The 13,801-nt window shown below is 37.2% G+C and overlaps 3 protein-coding genes across 3 annotated transcripts in view; 2 read left to right on the forward strand and 1 right to left on the reverse strand.

Annotated features, from left to right (window-relative positions):
* LOC105381483 (putative glutathione-specific gamma-glutamylcyclotransferase 2) overlaps nt 1–13,801 on the reverse strand; it is a 39,835-nt gene that overhangs the window by 9,174 nt on the left and 16,860 nt on the right. The gene's annotated exons all lie outside the window — the stretch shown is intronic.
* Nucleotides 1,880–3,630, forward strand: LOC119693812. The gene is made up of 3 exons (XM_038118448.2): nt 1,880–2,332; nt 2,509–2,634; nt 3,215–3,630. Coding segments are annotated over exons 1-3 (498 nt in total). The 5' UTR covers nt 1,880–2,330; the 3' UTR covers nt 3,585–3,630.
* On the forward strand, nt 12,986–13,758 carry LOC119693380. The gene is made up of 2 exons (XM_048621990.1): nt 12,986–13,201; nt 13,292–13,758. Exons 1-2 carry the CDS (start codon nt 13,190–13,192, stop codon nt 13,679–13,681), a joined length of 402 nt encoding a protein of 133 aa, XP_048477947.1. The 5' UTR covers nt 12,986–13,189; the 3' UTR covers nt 13,682–13,758.

The following is a 13,801-nucleotide window of genomic DNA, read 5'->3' on the forward strand; positions in this document are numbered from 1 at the left end:
TTAATTCACAATCGCAATGGAATTTCAGTAGGTATGTACACAACACACACAGTCTATGACTGACTCTACACATGAATCTAGTTGGTCAGAGTGTTGAGAATTCTTGGCTAGAATCTCAGAAGGAGCAGATATTTGTTTATAACCAATATGCGTTTGATCTCGGTGTTGGATGTTAAGTGTGAATTTTAATACTTATGTTGTTTGAGGTATATCTGTATGCATATGAATAAGTGTTCTTAACGACATTCATAAAAAATACAACGTCTTAAAAATACAAATAATTACATTAAGTCGGATGGCACAGTGGTTAGGAACTGACTGTTGTGTTGAGGGTCGTGGGTTCGGTCTCCGTATTTGTTTAATCATAGATAAGTAGGTATTTGTTCTCAGGTTTTGGATGTGCCGAAAAATGCCAATATACTGGGTGTTGCAAAAAGGGTAGGTAAGTATGCCATGCCGCGCCGTGCCATGCGGCACACGTAGGTTTCGGGTTAGTATACCCTGTTGCAACACCCTGTAGATAGATACATATTATAAATAAAAAAAATAGATCTTTGTGGAACTTTTTCATTGTGTAAGTATTTGATTTCTTTCCCATAAGTCGGTACCTAGTATCAACGCAGGTATCGGATGTCACATAATGCCGCCAGTAGATAACTGAGTGACTTGCCATCGTTTTAGAAAATTATAAAACTAAAGTAATGTAATTTGAATCTTAACATAACCACCCAGTTTAATTTGAGCTATAGATTTGTATGAAATTTTAATTTTAACACTAAAGACTCAAGATTTTGGTTTCGGTTAATCTTCAATATTCTCTCAACCCCTTCATGACTTTCGTTTTGGTATTCAGTTCTCATGAATCGATACCTTGTTCCATTCTAAAACACATATCAGAAGGACTAGTATGGGGTATTTAAGACGCGACAAAAGTTCTCCGTCGCGCTCGCCCTTGAGGCTGCGCGATGTGAGTGAGCGCGATGCAAAACTTATGTCAGGTCTTAAAATTGCGCCCTGTGCTAGCCCTTCTGAAGCTATGAGAAAAAATAAATAAATAATTATTTGGCGAAGTTTAGTAATAAGGTCAGTGAAAGGATAAAAACTATCTGACTTCCACAAAACTAGATTTTCTATGATGAGTGCTCATCCACCATAGAAAAGTAGGTACCTAAGTATTGCGTGAAATAACTGGGTCTTTATTTTTTATATTTATTTATCTAAGGGCCTGTTTCACAATGTCTGGTTAGTGACTATCTGTGGGATAAAATACATGGTGTCAGTGTCAAAAAAATTATAAAAGAGAGTGACAGGTAGGCACTAACCAGACATTGTGAAACATGGTCTAAGTCAAATTACTCTGACTACCACCAAAGGTCCCGGATTCGATCGTCCGCCGGGGCAGATATTTGTTTAAACACAGATATTTGCACTCGGGTCTTAATGTTTCTGTTTTTTGTACCCACCTGTCAAGCGTGGAGATTATAACAAAAACCCTCCAGTATTGGAGGATGCCAATTTTCAGCAGTGGACTTGTACGGGATGTGTGTGTGTGTGTGTTTTTTTTAGTGAAAAAATAGTTTAATAAAAATTAAGTCTATGATCAGAATTAATTTATTATTTATTAGTTTCTGCGTTTTAAACTCAATGCAGAAACATAAACTACCCCTTCGGGGTTTACAGTCGTGACCATAATTATGTATGTATGTAAACCCAATGCATTCATATGATAAGAGGGTTGGTAGCTCAACCTATAACGCACCCGCTTCTCACGATAGAGTTCGAGTTTGATGCCTGGGCCATGTACCAATGAGTTATTTGGAACTTATGTACAATGTATACCTTTGTTAAATAAAATTTACAGAGGGTGTAAGTACTAAAAATATTAGATACTAAATAAAAAATGAGTTCACACGTGTAAAATGGAAAATACCTAGGTATGGAAACATGCTCGTTAGCAATTATTATTAAAAGCCGTCCCTCCCGTGCGGCAAAAACCACAATTGAATTAAGTTCAATTTCGCGCGACATTTTTTTTGCATACGTTTTAGTTTTTGATTGTATAAAATAGTGGGTGGCGGCTGTCATCGTTCATTATTTTCGTGACTCCAAGAATCTTCAGTTGAGCTTTGTGGTACCGATACCCCTGCTCCGCCGCTGCCTTCCGTCATCGCCGCCGCTCGCCGCCCCGCCCGCCCTGTCGCCGCCCGCCTGCCCTGCCGCCGCCCCCCCTGCCCTGCTGTTGCCCTCGCTGCCCCGCCTGCCGCTGTCGACCACCGTCGTCTGCTCTGCCGCTGAAGTCTGATTGAATACCGACTTCTCTCATAAAAATAATGTAAGTAAGTATTTTTTACTATGTTCATTTATCTCTTTCCATTTTTATAACAGTTTCCTACATTTTAATGTAATTAGAAAATGTAATATTCTAAATAAACCTCATTTCAGTTCATCTGCTCTCCATCGCTGACAATATTTTTTACATATCTAATATAATTGTCATTTGCTTTTCAGGTCTGACTCCGAGTGCGAATCCGTTGTCGGCGCGCACGTCGAGGCTGCAGTTGCTGCTGCAAAGAAGAAACAGACGAGCAAAAGGAAGTCCAGCGCCGCATCGACCAGTTCAAGCAGCGCACCAAGGTAATTATAATAATTAAATCTCTTTACATTAATAGAGTTCAGTACAGTGTTGTTGTGTTGTATACCATGCAGTTAGTGAACCTGCTTACGGAGCACGAGGGCGAGGGTTCGAATCCCGTCCAGACAAACATTCGTGTTTGATGAACATGAGCATTTGTGTTTGTCTTGGGTCTGGTTGTTGTTTCTCTATCTAAGTATTTTTGTGTAAGTATAGCAGCTGACTGACATCTTACTGGGTCTGCATAATTTGAGGTCGGATGCCTGTGTGTGGGATATTAATTAAATTTATATTGTTGTTGCTCACTGTTCACACGTATTGACTTTGTATTTCTGATGAATTAGAGCAACTAAGTTGATGGGTTGTAGGTGGTGGGCAAGCTCGCATCATCTAAAACTTGTGTCCTAGCCAGTTCAGCGTCGCATTGTTTACTTCACCTATCTAGACATCAAGTATGTATGGTGTATACACCATGTGTAATAGATGCAAAGACCTGTGTATAGTGTTGTTTTTCGTGTAAGACAACCTTATTTATTTATCTAGTGGATTACCAAATTAATCTTGATATTTTTTATTTCACAGAGCGCAGAAGAAGAAACTGCACACGATTGATATTTTCGGGTTGTGCAACGACGAGGACGAAGTGTTGGCGCAGAACAAGACGCTGCCATCCTTCGTCGTAAACCGCGTGGGCAACGGGAACCAGCGACGTGTAGCAAACACGTCGGGCGACTTTTACGTGGAGGTGAAAGTTTACGCGCGGCGTGACGCTGAGGACGCGCCGAAGGACACCCGCTGGACCAAGGCCTTGCTGCGGCTCAACACCTACGTGGAAGACGGGTCGCCGCAGTGGAAGTTGCTGCATCGATTTGTGAAGGAGGCGAGCAACCTCTTCAGCGACAGCACGCCGTCGTTTTATAACCCGGATAATATTAAATTTAAAGAAGCATAACCTTTTTAATAATCTACATCTAATAAAATATATTTTTTGCTAGTTATTCCCGTTATTATTATTGTTTTGTTTAATATAGCTGAATTATTAAATTGGTAAAGGTAAAAGTAAAATTAGAGTAGGAGTAGGTAAAGGTATAAGGTATAACTATAAAGGTAAGGCAAGGTAAGGTAAGGTAAGGTAAGGTCTAATGGTCTTATTTTAGTTCAATTTTTTAAATAGATAGTTCCTATGAAAGTTGCTTTTAGATTCAGTACTTGCATTTTTAACCTTATACTGTACGTCTAGTACAGGATTTGCAATTTTTTAAAACTATAAAAGTTTACTTTTTCTTCTGTCATCTGCATACATTATTTGACAAAAGTTGCATGATAGTTTCCTCTAGAGCCGTCACTTTGTATGCGAGAAAACGTAAACTTTTATAGTTTCTAACAAACCCGTACTAGACCCTCTTACCTCAAACCTCTCGTTACGTCCCTGTTAGCTAGATTATATTTTTAGTTAGTTAATTCAACAGATTACAAAATGCCATATTGCACAGTATGTAAAGTAAACGTTGAAAAGAGAAAGTGGATTGGACATTTGCGAAGTAATTTACATAAGACCAACGAGTTAGTTATTGATACAAATGATGGTGTACATATAATTCATTCCGCTTTTCAAAGTAGAATTGTCACTTACAGAATAGTTGTGCCCGAGGGTGAGGAGCTTTATTCTACGTCTTTATTTTTCATGAACATAAAAAATAAAGTAAAATCGCTTTTAGATCAATCACTTCAAAAACATACTTGTATCAAAGTAAACTTTGAATTTTATGCAAATTTTATAATGATGAGTAATGATAATCAAGATATAAAATCTTTTGCTACCCAAAATATTCCTCTTCATTTTAATTACGATTTTAATAAATATTTCTCCGAAATTGAAAATATTTTGATTAAGAAAATGGAATCGTTTCAGCAAAGGGATTCTGGTTGGTCATTTTTGAACAACTGTCACATTGATATAAACATTAATAAATATGAAGCACTAAGCGGGTCCAAATACATAGCTCTGCCTAAATTAATTAAGAACAAAAAAGCATGCTTAAATATTCGAAACAATGATGAGTACTGTTTTCTCTGGTGTGTTATGGCGGCTTTGAATCCAACAAAGACTCATCCTGAGCGCGTATCATCGTATCCACACTTTCAGAATGTGTTGAACACCAAAAACATGAACTTTCCAATTAGTTTCGCAGACATCTCAACTTTTGAGAAAAATAATCCTAATATTGCGATATTTGTCTATGGTTTAAAAGACAACAAAATTGAGGGACCATTATACCGATCTGAATCTGATGGTATTAATCACATTAATTTATTGCTAATCGAAAACGAAAATTCATCTCATTACTGTTTGATTAAAAATCTATCTCACCTTGTGAGAAGCCAAATTACCAAGCACCACGGAAATATATTCTTTTGCGATGTATGCTTCACATTTTTCCGATCACAAGAAGAGTTGAACAATCATGTTTGCGGTGAGCCGACCTATTTTTTACCAGAAAAAGGCTCATTTGTCCAATTTAAAAATTATGAAAAAAAACAAGATGTGCCCTATGTCATATATGCAGACTTTGAAACAATGTTGCAGCCAGTGCACGGTTGTGATCCTAACCCAAATACTGCTACTACAACTGATTTACACCATCATATACCGATTGCTTTTGCATACAACATAATTTGCACTATTGATGAAACTCAAAACCTATTTGTTTCATACCGTGGTGAGGACTGTGTTTCCAAATTCGTTCAATCATTACAAAATCATTGTACAAAAATTAATGAAATGTTAAATACCACTAAACCAATGATTTTCACAGAGGCGGACAGCGAAAATTTTCAAAACGCAACGCGTTGTCACATTTGTAAACACTTGCTTTGGAATGACAAAGTTAGGGATCACTGTCATATCTCTGCTCAGTACCGCGGGGCAGCTCATGCTCATTGTAATTTACAGTACAAATTAAGTAAATTCGTTCCGATTTTTTTTCATAACTTGTCTGGTTATGATTGTCATCTTTTTATCAAGGAACTTGGTGAAATCCCTGGAAAGATACAACTAATACCAAAAACTAAAGAAAACTATATTTCATTCACAAAGTTTTTACCTGTTGGTGATGGAGATCATATTCGTCTGCGATTTGCAGATTCACTAAAATTTTTGGGAACTAGCTTGGGAAAGTTGGCTAAAACATTGACGCAAGACGATTTTCACTGCCTTAAAAAACATTTTCCAGCAGAAAAAGATTTTTGTCTTTTGACGCGAAAGGGTGTATACCCATACAATTACATGACTAGTTGGGAGACTTATTTAGAAGATAGTCTACCTTCAAAGTCAAACTTTTATAATGTCTTAACCAATGAAGACATTTCAACTGAAGATTATGAACACGCCCAATCAGTTTGGAATCAGTTCCGAATTCAAACCATGGGTGACTACACGGATTTATATCTCAAAACCGATGTGTTAATTTTGTCTGATATTTTTGAAAAATTTCGTAAAACATGTAAACAGCATTATCAGTTAGATCCCGCACATTTCATCACCGCACCTCAATTGTCATTTGATGCAATGATGATCCATACAGGCGTTAAACTCGAACTCTTGAATGATCTATCTATGATTCGAATGATTCAAAGTGGTATAAGAGGAGGAATAGTTATGTGTTCCCATAGATATGTGAAGGCAAACCATAAATTCGTGCTAGATTATGACCCTTCACAACAAGATTCACACATCGTTTATATAGATTGCAATAATTTATATGGACACAGCATGTGTCAAAGTTTGCCTGAATCCAATTTCAGATTCCTCAACCAATGTGAAATAGATAAACTTGACGTTTCGTTAGTGGACGACGATGCGGATTATGGTTACATACTTGAAGTAGATTTGGCTTATCCTCATCACTTGCATGGTGAACATGATGATTTACCATTTTGTCCCGAAAAATGCATCCCACCCGGAGGTAAAACTAAAAAGTTAATTCCTAATTTATACGATAAATACAATTATGTGATTCACTACAGACATTTGAAAACATGCTTAGACCATGGTTTACTTCTTCAAAAAATTCATCGCGTTATCACATTTAAACAAAGTCCATATCTCAAATCATATATTGAGCTCAACACAAAACTTCGACAAGAAGCTAAATCGGTGTTTGAACAAGATTTCTTTAAACTTTTGAATAACTCAGTATTCGGAAAAACATTAGAAAATAACGAATCTAGGGTCACTGTGCATTTGGTGAAGCAATGGAATGATACAAATAACAAAACAAAAAAAAAATTGCAAGCCAATAGACTTATTGCGAACCCTCGTTTCCATAGCGTTTCCATTTTTAGTGAGAATTTAGTAGCCATTCAAATGAAACCAAAGAAAATTGTTTATGATAAACCGATATATATTGGGTTTACAGTACTTGAGCTATCTAAAACACACATGTACAACTTTCATTATAATATTGTAAAGCCATATTACCAAGATAGGGTTAAAATGTGCTACACAGACACTGATAGTTTTATTTATGCCATAAAAAGTAATGATTTTTATCAAGATTTGAAAACTCATTTCATCAAATATTTTGATACAAGCAATTACAACATTCAGAATGAATACGGTCTACCTTTGATCAACAAAAAGGTGCCAGGTCTGTTCAAGGATGAAATGGGTGGACGAATAATAACAGAATTTGTGGGTCTGAGATCTAAAATGTACTGTATTAAAACTCAGGATAGGGTTATAAAAAAAGCGAAAGGTGTAAAATCAAGTGTAATGAGGGATTTAACTCATTTAGACTATAAATCTGTACTTCTCGAAAATAACGTCATCCGCAGAAGAAACATTTTGTTTAGATCAATCCGTCACCAATTGTTTACGAGAAGCATAAATAAGGTGGCTCTATCACACAACGATGATAAAAAAATGATACGTGGTGATAAAATTAGTACGACAGCTTGGGGTAGCAAATATATATTTTAGTTGATAATATTACATACTAATAACAAGTAATTTACATAATCTGTTGAATTAATTAGCTTTGTTAAGTTAGGTTAGACACATGTTTTTAATTTTAAATGGCTGAGGGATGAAGACAGAGTTAAAGTTTACTTATCTATTCTACTTTGTATATTATGTTTATATTTGACTTTTATTATTTCAATACTTTTATTGATTGCACTGCAATACTTTTGATTGTACCCTGTACCCTGTACCCTGATATAAGTTGTACCCTGTTTAAATAGATTATAAGCTAAGTTTTAATGTTATCTTAAATAAAATAACATTATTTTATTTTATTTATTTTATTTTATAATTGTCGGGTCACTAACAGCTATTCATTACACAGTAAAGTATTATAATTATAGAATCAATAAGCCATTTAAAAGAGACCACTGATGGAATACAGAACAAGAAAAAAAAAAGTGATAAGCGCTTACTTAGTAAAACACACTATTTACGAGAAACATAGTACATACTACTATAATATAGTCACCTACTATATAGTAAAGTAATCTACTGGTTTACAAAATACAAAAAACAAAACTTAATTATGGTTTATCGCTTGCACCAAAAAATTGTCTGCTAATCGCCTGCCTCACCTTTGGAATGCTTGTGAAGAATAGATCCAGATCTACTTCGCGCTCCAGCTTATTGAATTTCCTACAGGATCGCAGGAGAAATGAGTTTGCTCTATAGTTAGTAGTAACCGCATTGGTATGGAATGTATGCGTATGTCTTACTGGACGATTACAATAATAAAATAAAAGCTTACTAAGCAGATTAGGACAGTCAATCTCACCTCTCGCGATCTTAATTAGATAAACTGTATCCGATATAGCACGACGCTCGGTCAGGGGGAGTAGATGGTGCTTTCTGCAGGACTCTTCATAATCGCTCACATTACAAAAGTTACGAAAGTTGAGATGCCGCATAAACTTTCTTTGGACTTTTTCAAGTCTTTCAATATGGACATTGTACATGGGGTTCCATACTTGTGACGCATATTCTAGATTACTACGAACATAAGTGCAATATAGTATTTTTAGGACCTTTGCACTTTTGAAGTCTTTTGATGCTCTAAGTATAAACCCAAGAACTTTGTTTGCCTTACTCACGATGGTTTCGACATGCTTATCGTAATGCAGCTTATCGTCCTGTATTATACCCAGATCTTTAATAGTTACAGTTCTTGTTATTTGATGCTCTTTCAATTTATAACTAAAGTTGTTTTTTTGTAGTTTACGGGAGAAAGTAACACAGTAACATTTAGCTGCATTGAGGTCAAGTCTGTTTATAGCACAATAAGAAGATAGCCGGTTGAGATCATCCTGCAAGAGAGCGCAGTCTACCTCAGACGTAATTTTTTTGAATATTTTCATGTCATCAGCAAAACTAACGACTTGAGAGTTAGGGAAGCACTCATCAATGTCTGAGATGAAAATAACAAAGAGTAAGGGACCTAGCAGTGACCCCTGCGGAACACCACTAGGGACCTTTGTCCAGCTGGAGATGTAGTTACTAGTAACAACCGCCTGCGACCTATTGCTGATATAAGACCTGAACCACCGTAGAAGGTCTCCTCGTATGCCGGCACTTTCAAGCTTCATAATCAGAATAGAGTGATCAATTCGATCAAACGCCTTACTGTAATCGGTGTAAATGACATCAGTTTCAAATCCTTCTTCCATGTTGTTAGTGACACAGTCGTTGAACAATATGAGGTTTGACACCGTACTTCGCTTCTTCAAAAAACCATGTTGGGAGGAGTTGAAAGAGTTCTTTACTGAGTTGTAAACTTGATCGTAAATAATTTTTTCAAACACCTTAGCGATAATACACAACTTAGATATCGGACGATAATGGGTAACTTCTGATTTGGAGCCTTTTTTGTGTACCGGAGTAATGAAGGCTTTTTTCCAGGTTAATGGAATTGCGCCTTCAGATACGGATCTTTTGAATAATAGTGAGAGAGGTTGAGCTATCGTGTCAGTGCAGTTGCGTAGCGTTAACGGTGGTATAAAGTCAGGACCAGCAGATTTAGAAACGTCGAGCTTTCGCAGATGTACTTTCACCAATTCTTCATTAATCTCTATACAAGAAAGATTGGCATCGAGTGGAAGATTGAAGCTTGGTTTATCATTAACTGATTGGTCCGTGACAGGGTCCAAGAAAGTAGAGTTAAAGAACTCAGCAAATAAGTCACAAATCTGCTTACCCGATGAGGCGGTAATCGTGCCTAAAGTCATGAGGCTTGGTAGAGTATTGGACTTGCACTTGTTCTTAAAGAATGACCAAAACATCTTAGGATTAGACTTGATAGAGTCTTCTACTTTGGTAATGTACTTGTCATAGCATATAGACTCAATCGATTTAGCTCTAGATTTAAGTACTGAAGCTGAAAGCTGGTCAGCCTTGTTACCGTATATTTTAAACTTTCTCAAGTGTTTATAGCGTTCCTTAATAATTTTTCTTAAAGCTGGTGAATACCACGGCGGGAAAGAGTCCGAACTGATACATTTATTAGGTACATATGTGTTTCTAAGCTTGTAAAGGATTTCATAAAATGCGTTTACTGACTCATCAAGTGATTTATTACAAAATTCATTCGACCATTCAATACCCGCTAATTCATTATTAATTGAAACAAAGTCGGCTTTATGATAGAAAAATTTAGTACGAGGTGCTGCTTTTAATGCTTCATATACTGCAAATTCAATAGAGATTAATATAGCATTATGGTGAGGGTCTAACGGCACTAAAGGGCTGGTCATATTAGTGACCGATACGGTATCGTTACAAAATACTAAGTCTAGAATTCTATTAAAATTGTTCATTGTATTATTATACTGAAAAAGATTACAAACATTCATCTCGTCAATCAAAGTCGATTCATCATTAGAACTTACGTTATACGGCAAAAAATAGGGTAAATTTTGACTTGGTATCCATTGTATATTGCTCATATTAAAATCACCTACAATTAAAAATTTATCAAAAGGATTAGACATTATAATATTATTAAGTTTTATACAAAAGTTTGATAGTTGGTCAGAAAAAGAATTGCCATTTTTTTGTTTACATAAATAGATAACGCAAACATGAAGTGGCACCTGCATTGACTTCAATTTAATGGTGATCCATATGTCCTCAGCACTCGAGTGCCATTCGGGACGCGGCCTTACATTTAGACTTTTATGTGACGCAATCAACACACCACCTCCCAACCGCTGATTAGTCACCTCGTAGCATCGGTCGCGCCTCCAAACCACATACCTATCGTCAAATAGCTCACTATCCATAATGCTATCTAGTAGCCATGTCTCCGTAATAAAAAATAATTCAAAGTTGTTTAATTGCACTTTTCGTTTAAACTCATTTGTCTTTAACCGAAGCCCTCTTACATTCTGGTAATAAGCATTCAAATTACAAGAAGCCATTTATTAGAAATGCTACAAAAACAAAATAAATACTGCATAATATAATTAGTATCGCAGGGATATTAGCGAGATAAAAGGAACAATAACAACAACAATCCATCCAATTCACATTTTCACACATATGGCATATCAATAAAAGTAAATACATTTTGCAGATTAGTCCACATTTATATAAATTAATGTTTATGCGGGTTACTTTATAGTAACTCATAGACGGAACGAATATTAAACCAGAATAATATAACCAAGTGAACGCTAACAAGTACAGTAGCACGGTAGTGAGAGAGCGAGAGCGATGGAATTCATAGCGGACTGCAGATGAGCGCGAGCAGGCTGGACTATAACCGGTCGGACACCGGGGCAGGTAGCAAAAGCGGGCGAGGCGATAGCGAAAACAAATCATAGCAAAAAATAGCACAATGAGAGCAGGGGCGACAAACCTTTTACATACAAGCAGAGAATCAATTTGAAAGATAAGCGATAAAGATAACTTAAGCGAATAGCGTATTGGTAAACAAATTATACAATCTTGTTTAAATCGCTTGCGGAATTGACTACAAAAACATGTGAGGTGTCATTTTTTCTGACATGGATTTTGCCAAACTTTACCCAAACATACAGATACTGTTTATTTTTAGCAGCCGTTTTTGTATCGTTCAATAGTTTCTTTTGCTCAGACGAAAGGTGGTCGTTCACAAAAATACGATTGTTCGAGTCATTGAAACCAATATCACTAGCCAGGATAGATTTCATACCTCGCGCGGCGGCCACGAAGTCCTCTTTGACGTACCGGTTCACGAAGCTGACGAGAATGGACTTCTCCTTCGAGTTGTAAGTCGGGAGCCGGGACACGTAGTTAATTTGCGACTTCGGGAAATCGTAATTCACGTGGGTACTAATGGCTTCAACCAGCTTGAAGAGATTCTCGGTCTTCTTCATAGGTACTCCCTTGATCTCGACGTTATTGGCTCTAGACCACTGGTCCTTTGCTAGGAGACTACGCTGGATTGATAGGAGCTGCTCTTTGGTAGTTGCAAGCTCCACCTTAGTTGCTTCCAGGTCTTTAACGCGGCCATCAATGAGCTTCAATTTATTCACGAAGTCATCTAATTGAGAGCTCATGAACGAACAAGAAGATTTCACCTCTTGAATCTCCTGCTTGACGCACTTCATGTCCTCAATCAGGGCCGACAAGGGGGCGAGCTGATCGGTCAACTTGTTCAGCTTATCCATTATGTCCTCGAGCGACGGTTGCACCCTCTGCACCGTAGGCGAAGAGTGGCCGCGACTGCATGCTATGCATCGCCAGGAAAGCCTCTTCATCTTACGATAGCTGGATTCTGCAACGCCGGCACACTTGAAGTCATAATGCTTCTTGCAAGCTCCACATTGAGCTCCATCCGTGAAATCGTGATCACAGTCAGCGCACCGCATTTTGGAGACTTGAGAAAAAAGGTTGACAACCACTGAACAAGCTCCGCAGCAAGTGTATACGTCCTACTCGAGTAAGCGCTCACGGCGTATTATAACGGGATCTTTTGTTTTATTTATAAATCACACCTAAAAAGTAAGTATTATTGCTTGAAATATTCATAGAAAAGCCAAGTCTACACAACACGTGGTTACTGCATCGACCTACATAAAGTGCATCGCAAACATTTGTGTAAGTGTGAAAAAGATAGCATGATGTTTTCAAATTGCCGATGTTGCATTTTCATTATGTTTCACAACACGTGGCTACTGCGTAAAGTGCAGCGCAAACATTTGCGTAAGTGTGAAAAAGATAGCATGATGTTTTCAAATTGTCGATGTTGCATTTTCATTACGTTTCACAACACGTAGCTACTGCGTAAAGTGCAGCGCAAACATTTGTGTAAGTGTGAAAAAGATAGCATGATGTCTTCAAATTGTCGATGTTGCATTTTCATTATGTTTCACAACACGTGGCTACTGCGTAAAGTGCAGCGCAACCTTTTGGGTAAGTGTGAAAAAGATAGCATGATGTTTTTAAATTTTCGATGTTGCATTTTCATTATGTTTCTTTCACTCTACTACCAGCGCTGCGCACGAGCACCTCACTGTTAAGACTCGGACCATTCTCAAACAAAACTCTGCAAAATGTCACAATCGGTAAGTTATCTATTTCTTTTCGAATATTTGAATGTAAAGTGCTCGAGAGTTATGGTGGACAATTATTTAATATTTTTTCTTTCTTTCCAGATCCTGAATGAATCTAGCCCATACGGGTTAGGTACGCCGCATTCGTTCGACCACCTGCAGTGCGGACAAGTATGGTTCGACAGCGATGTTGAAGAGGTGCGGCCGCCAAGCCCAGAGAGAACCATCGCTAAAAAGAAAAGTGTTGCGGCCAGACAGTCCAGAAAACGGCGGGCGGAGGATGACACCACAACCTCTTACGTGATGAGCAAATCACCGCGACCAGGACATCGGCTCGTGAGAATTGAGGTTGTGGATCTGAACAGCAGTACTAGTGACAGTGAGTGTGTAGTGCTAAAAGCACAGTACGTTGTGACGCATCCGGTAGATGAGATAATAGACATGACGGAAAACCTAGTGAAAAAAATTACAAAGACTATGTGTAGCTCTTAAGTTAGTTTAGGTTTAGTATATAAACTGTATTTTTGTTTAGATGTAGGTAGATTAAAATAAATAAAAGACTTTAATAAAAATCTGGATTTTATTTTCTTTTAACATAATATTAATAATCAT

Source organism: Plutella xylostella, chromosome 7 (genome assembly GCF_932276165.1).
Source record: "Plutella xylostella chromosome 7, ilPluXylo3.1, whole genome shotgun sequence".
NCBI lineage: Eukaryota > Metazoa > Arthropoda > Insecta > Lepidoptera > Plutellidae > Plutella > Plutella xylostella.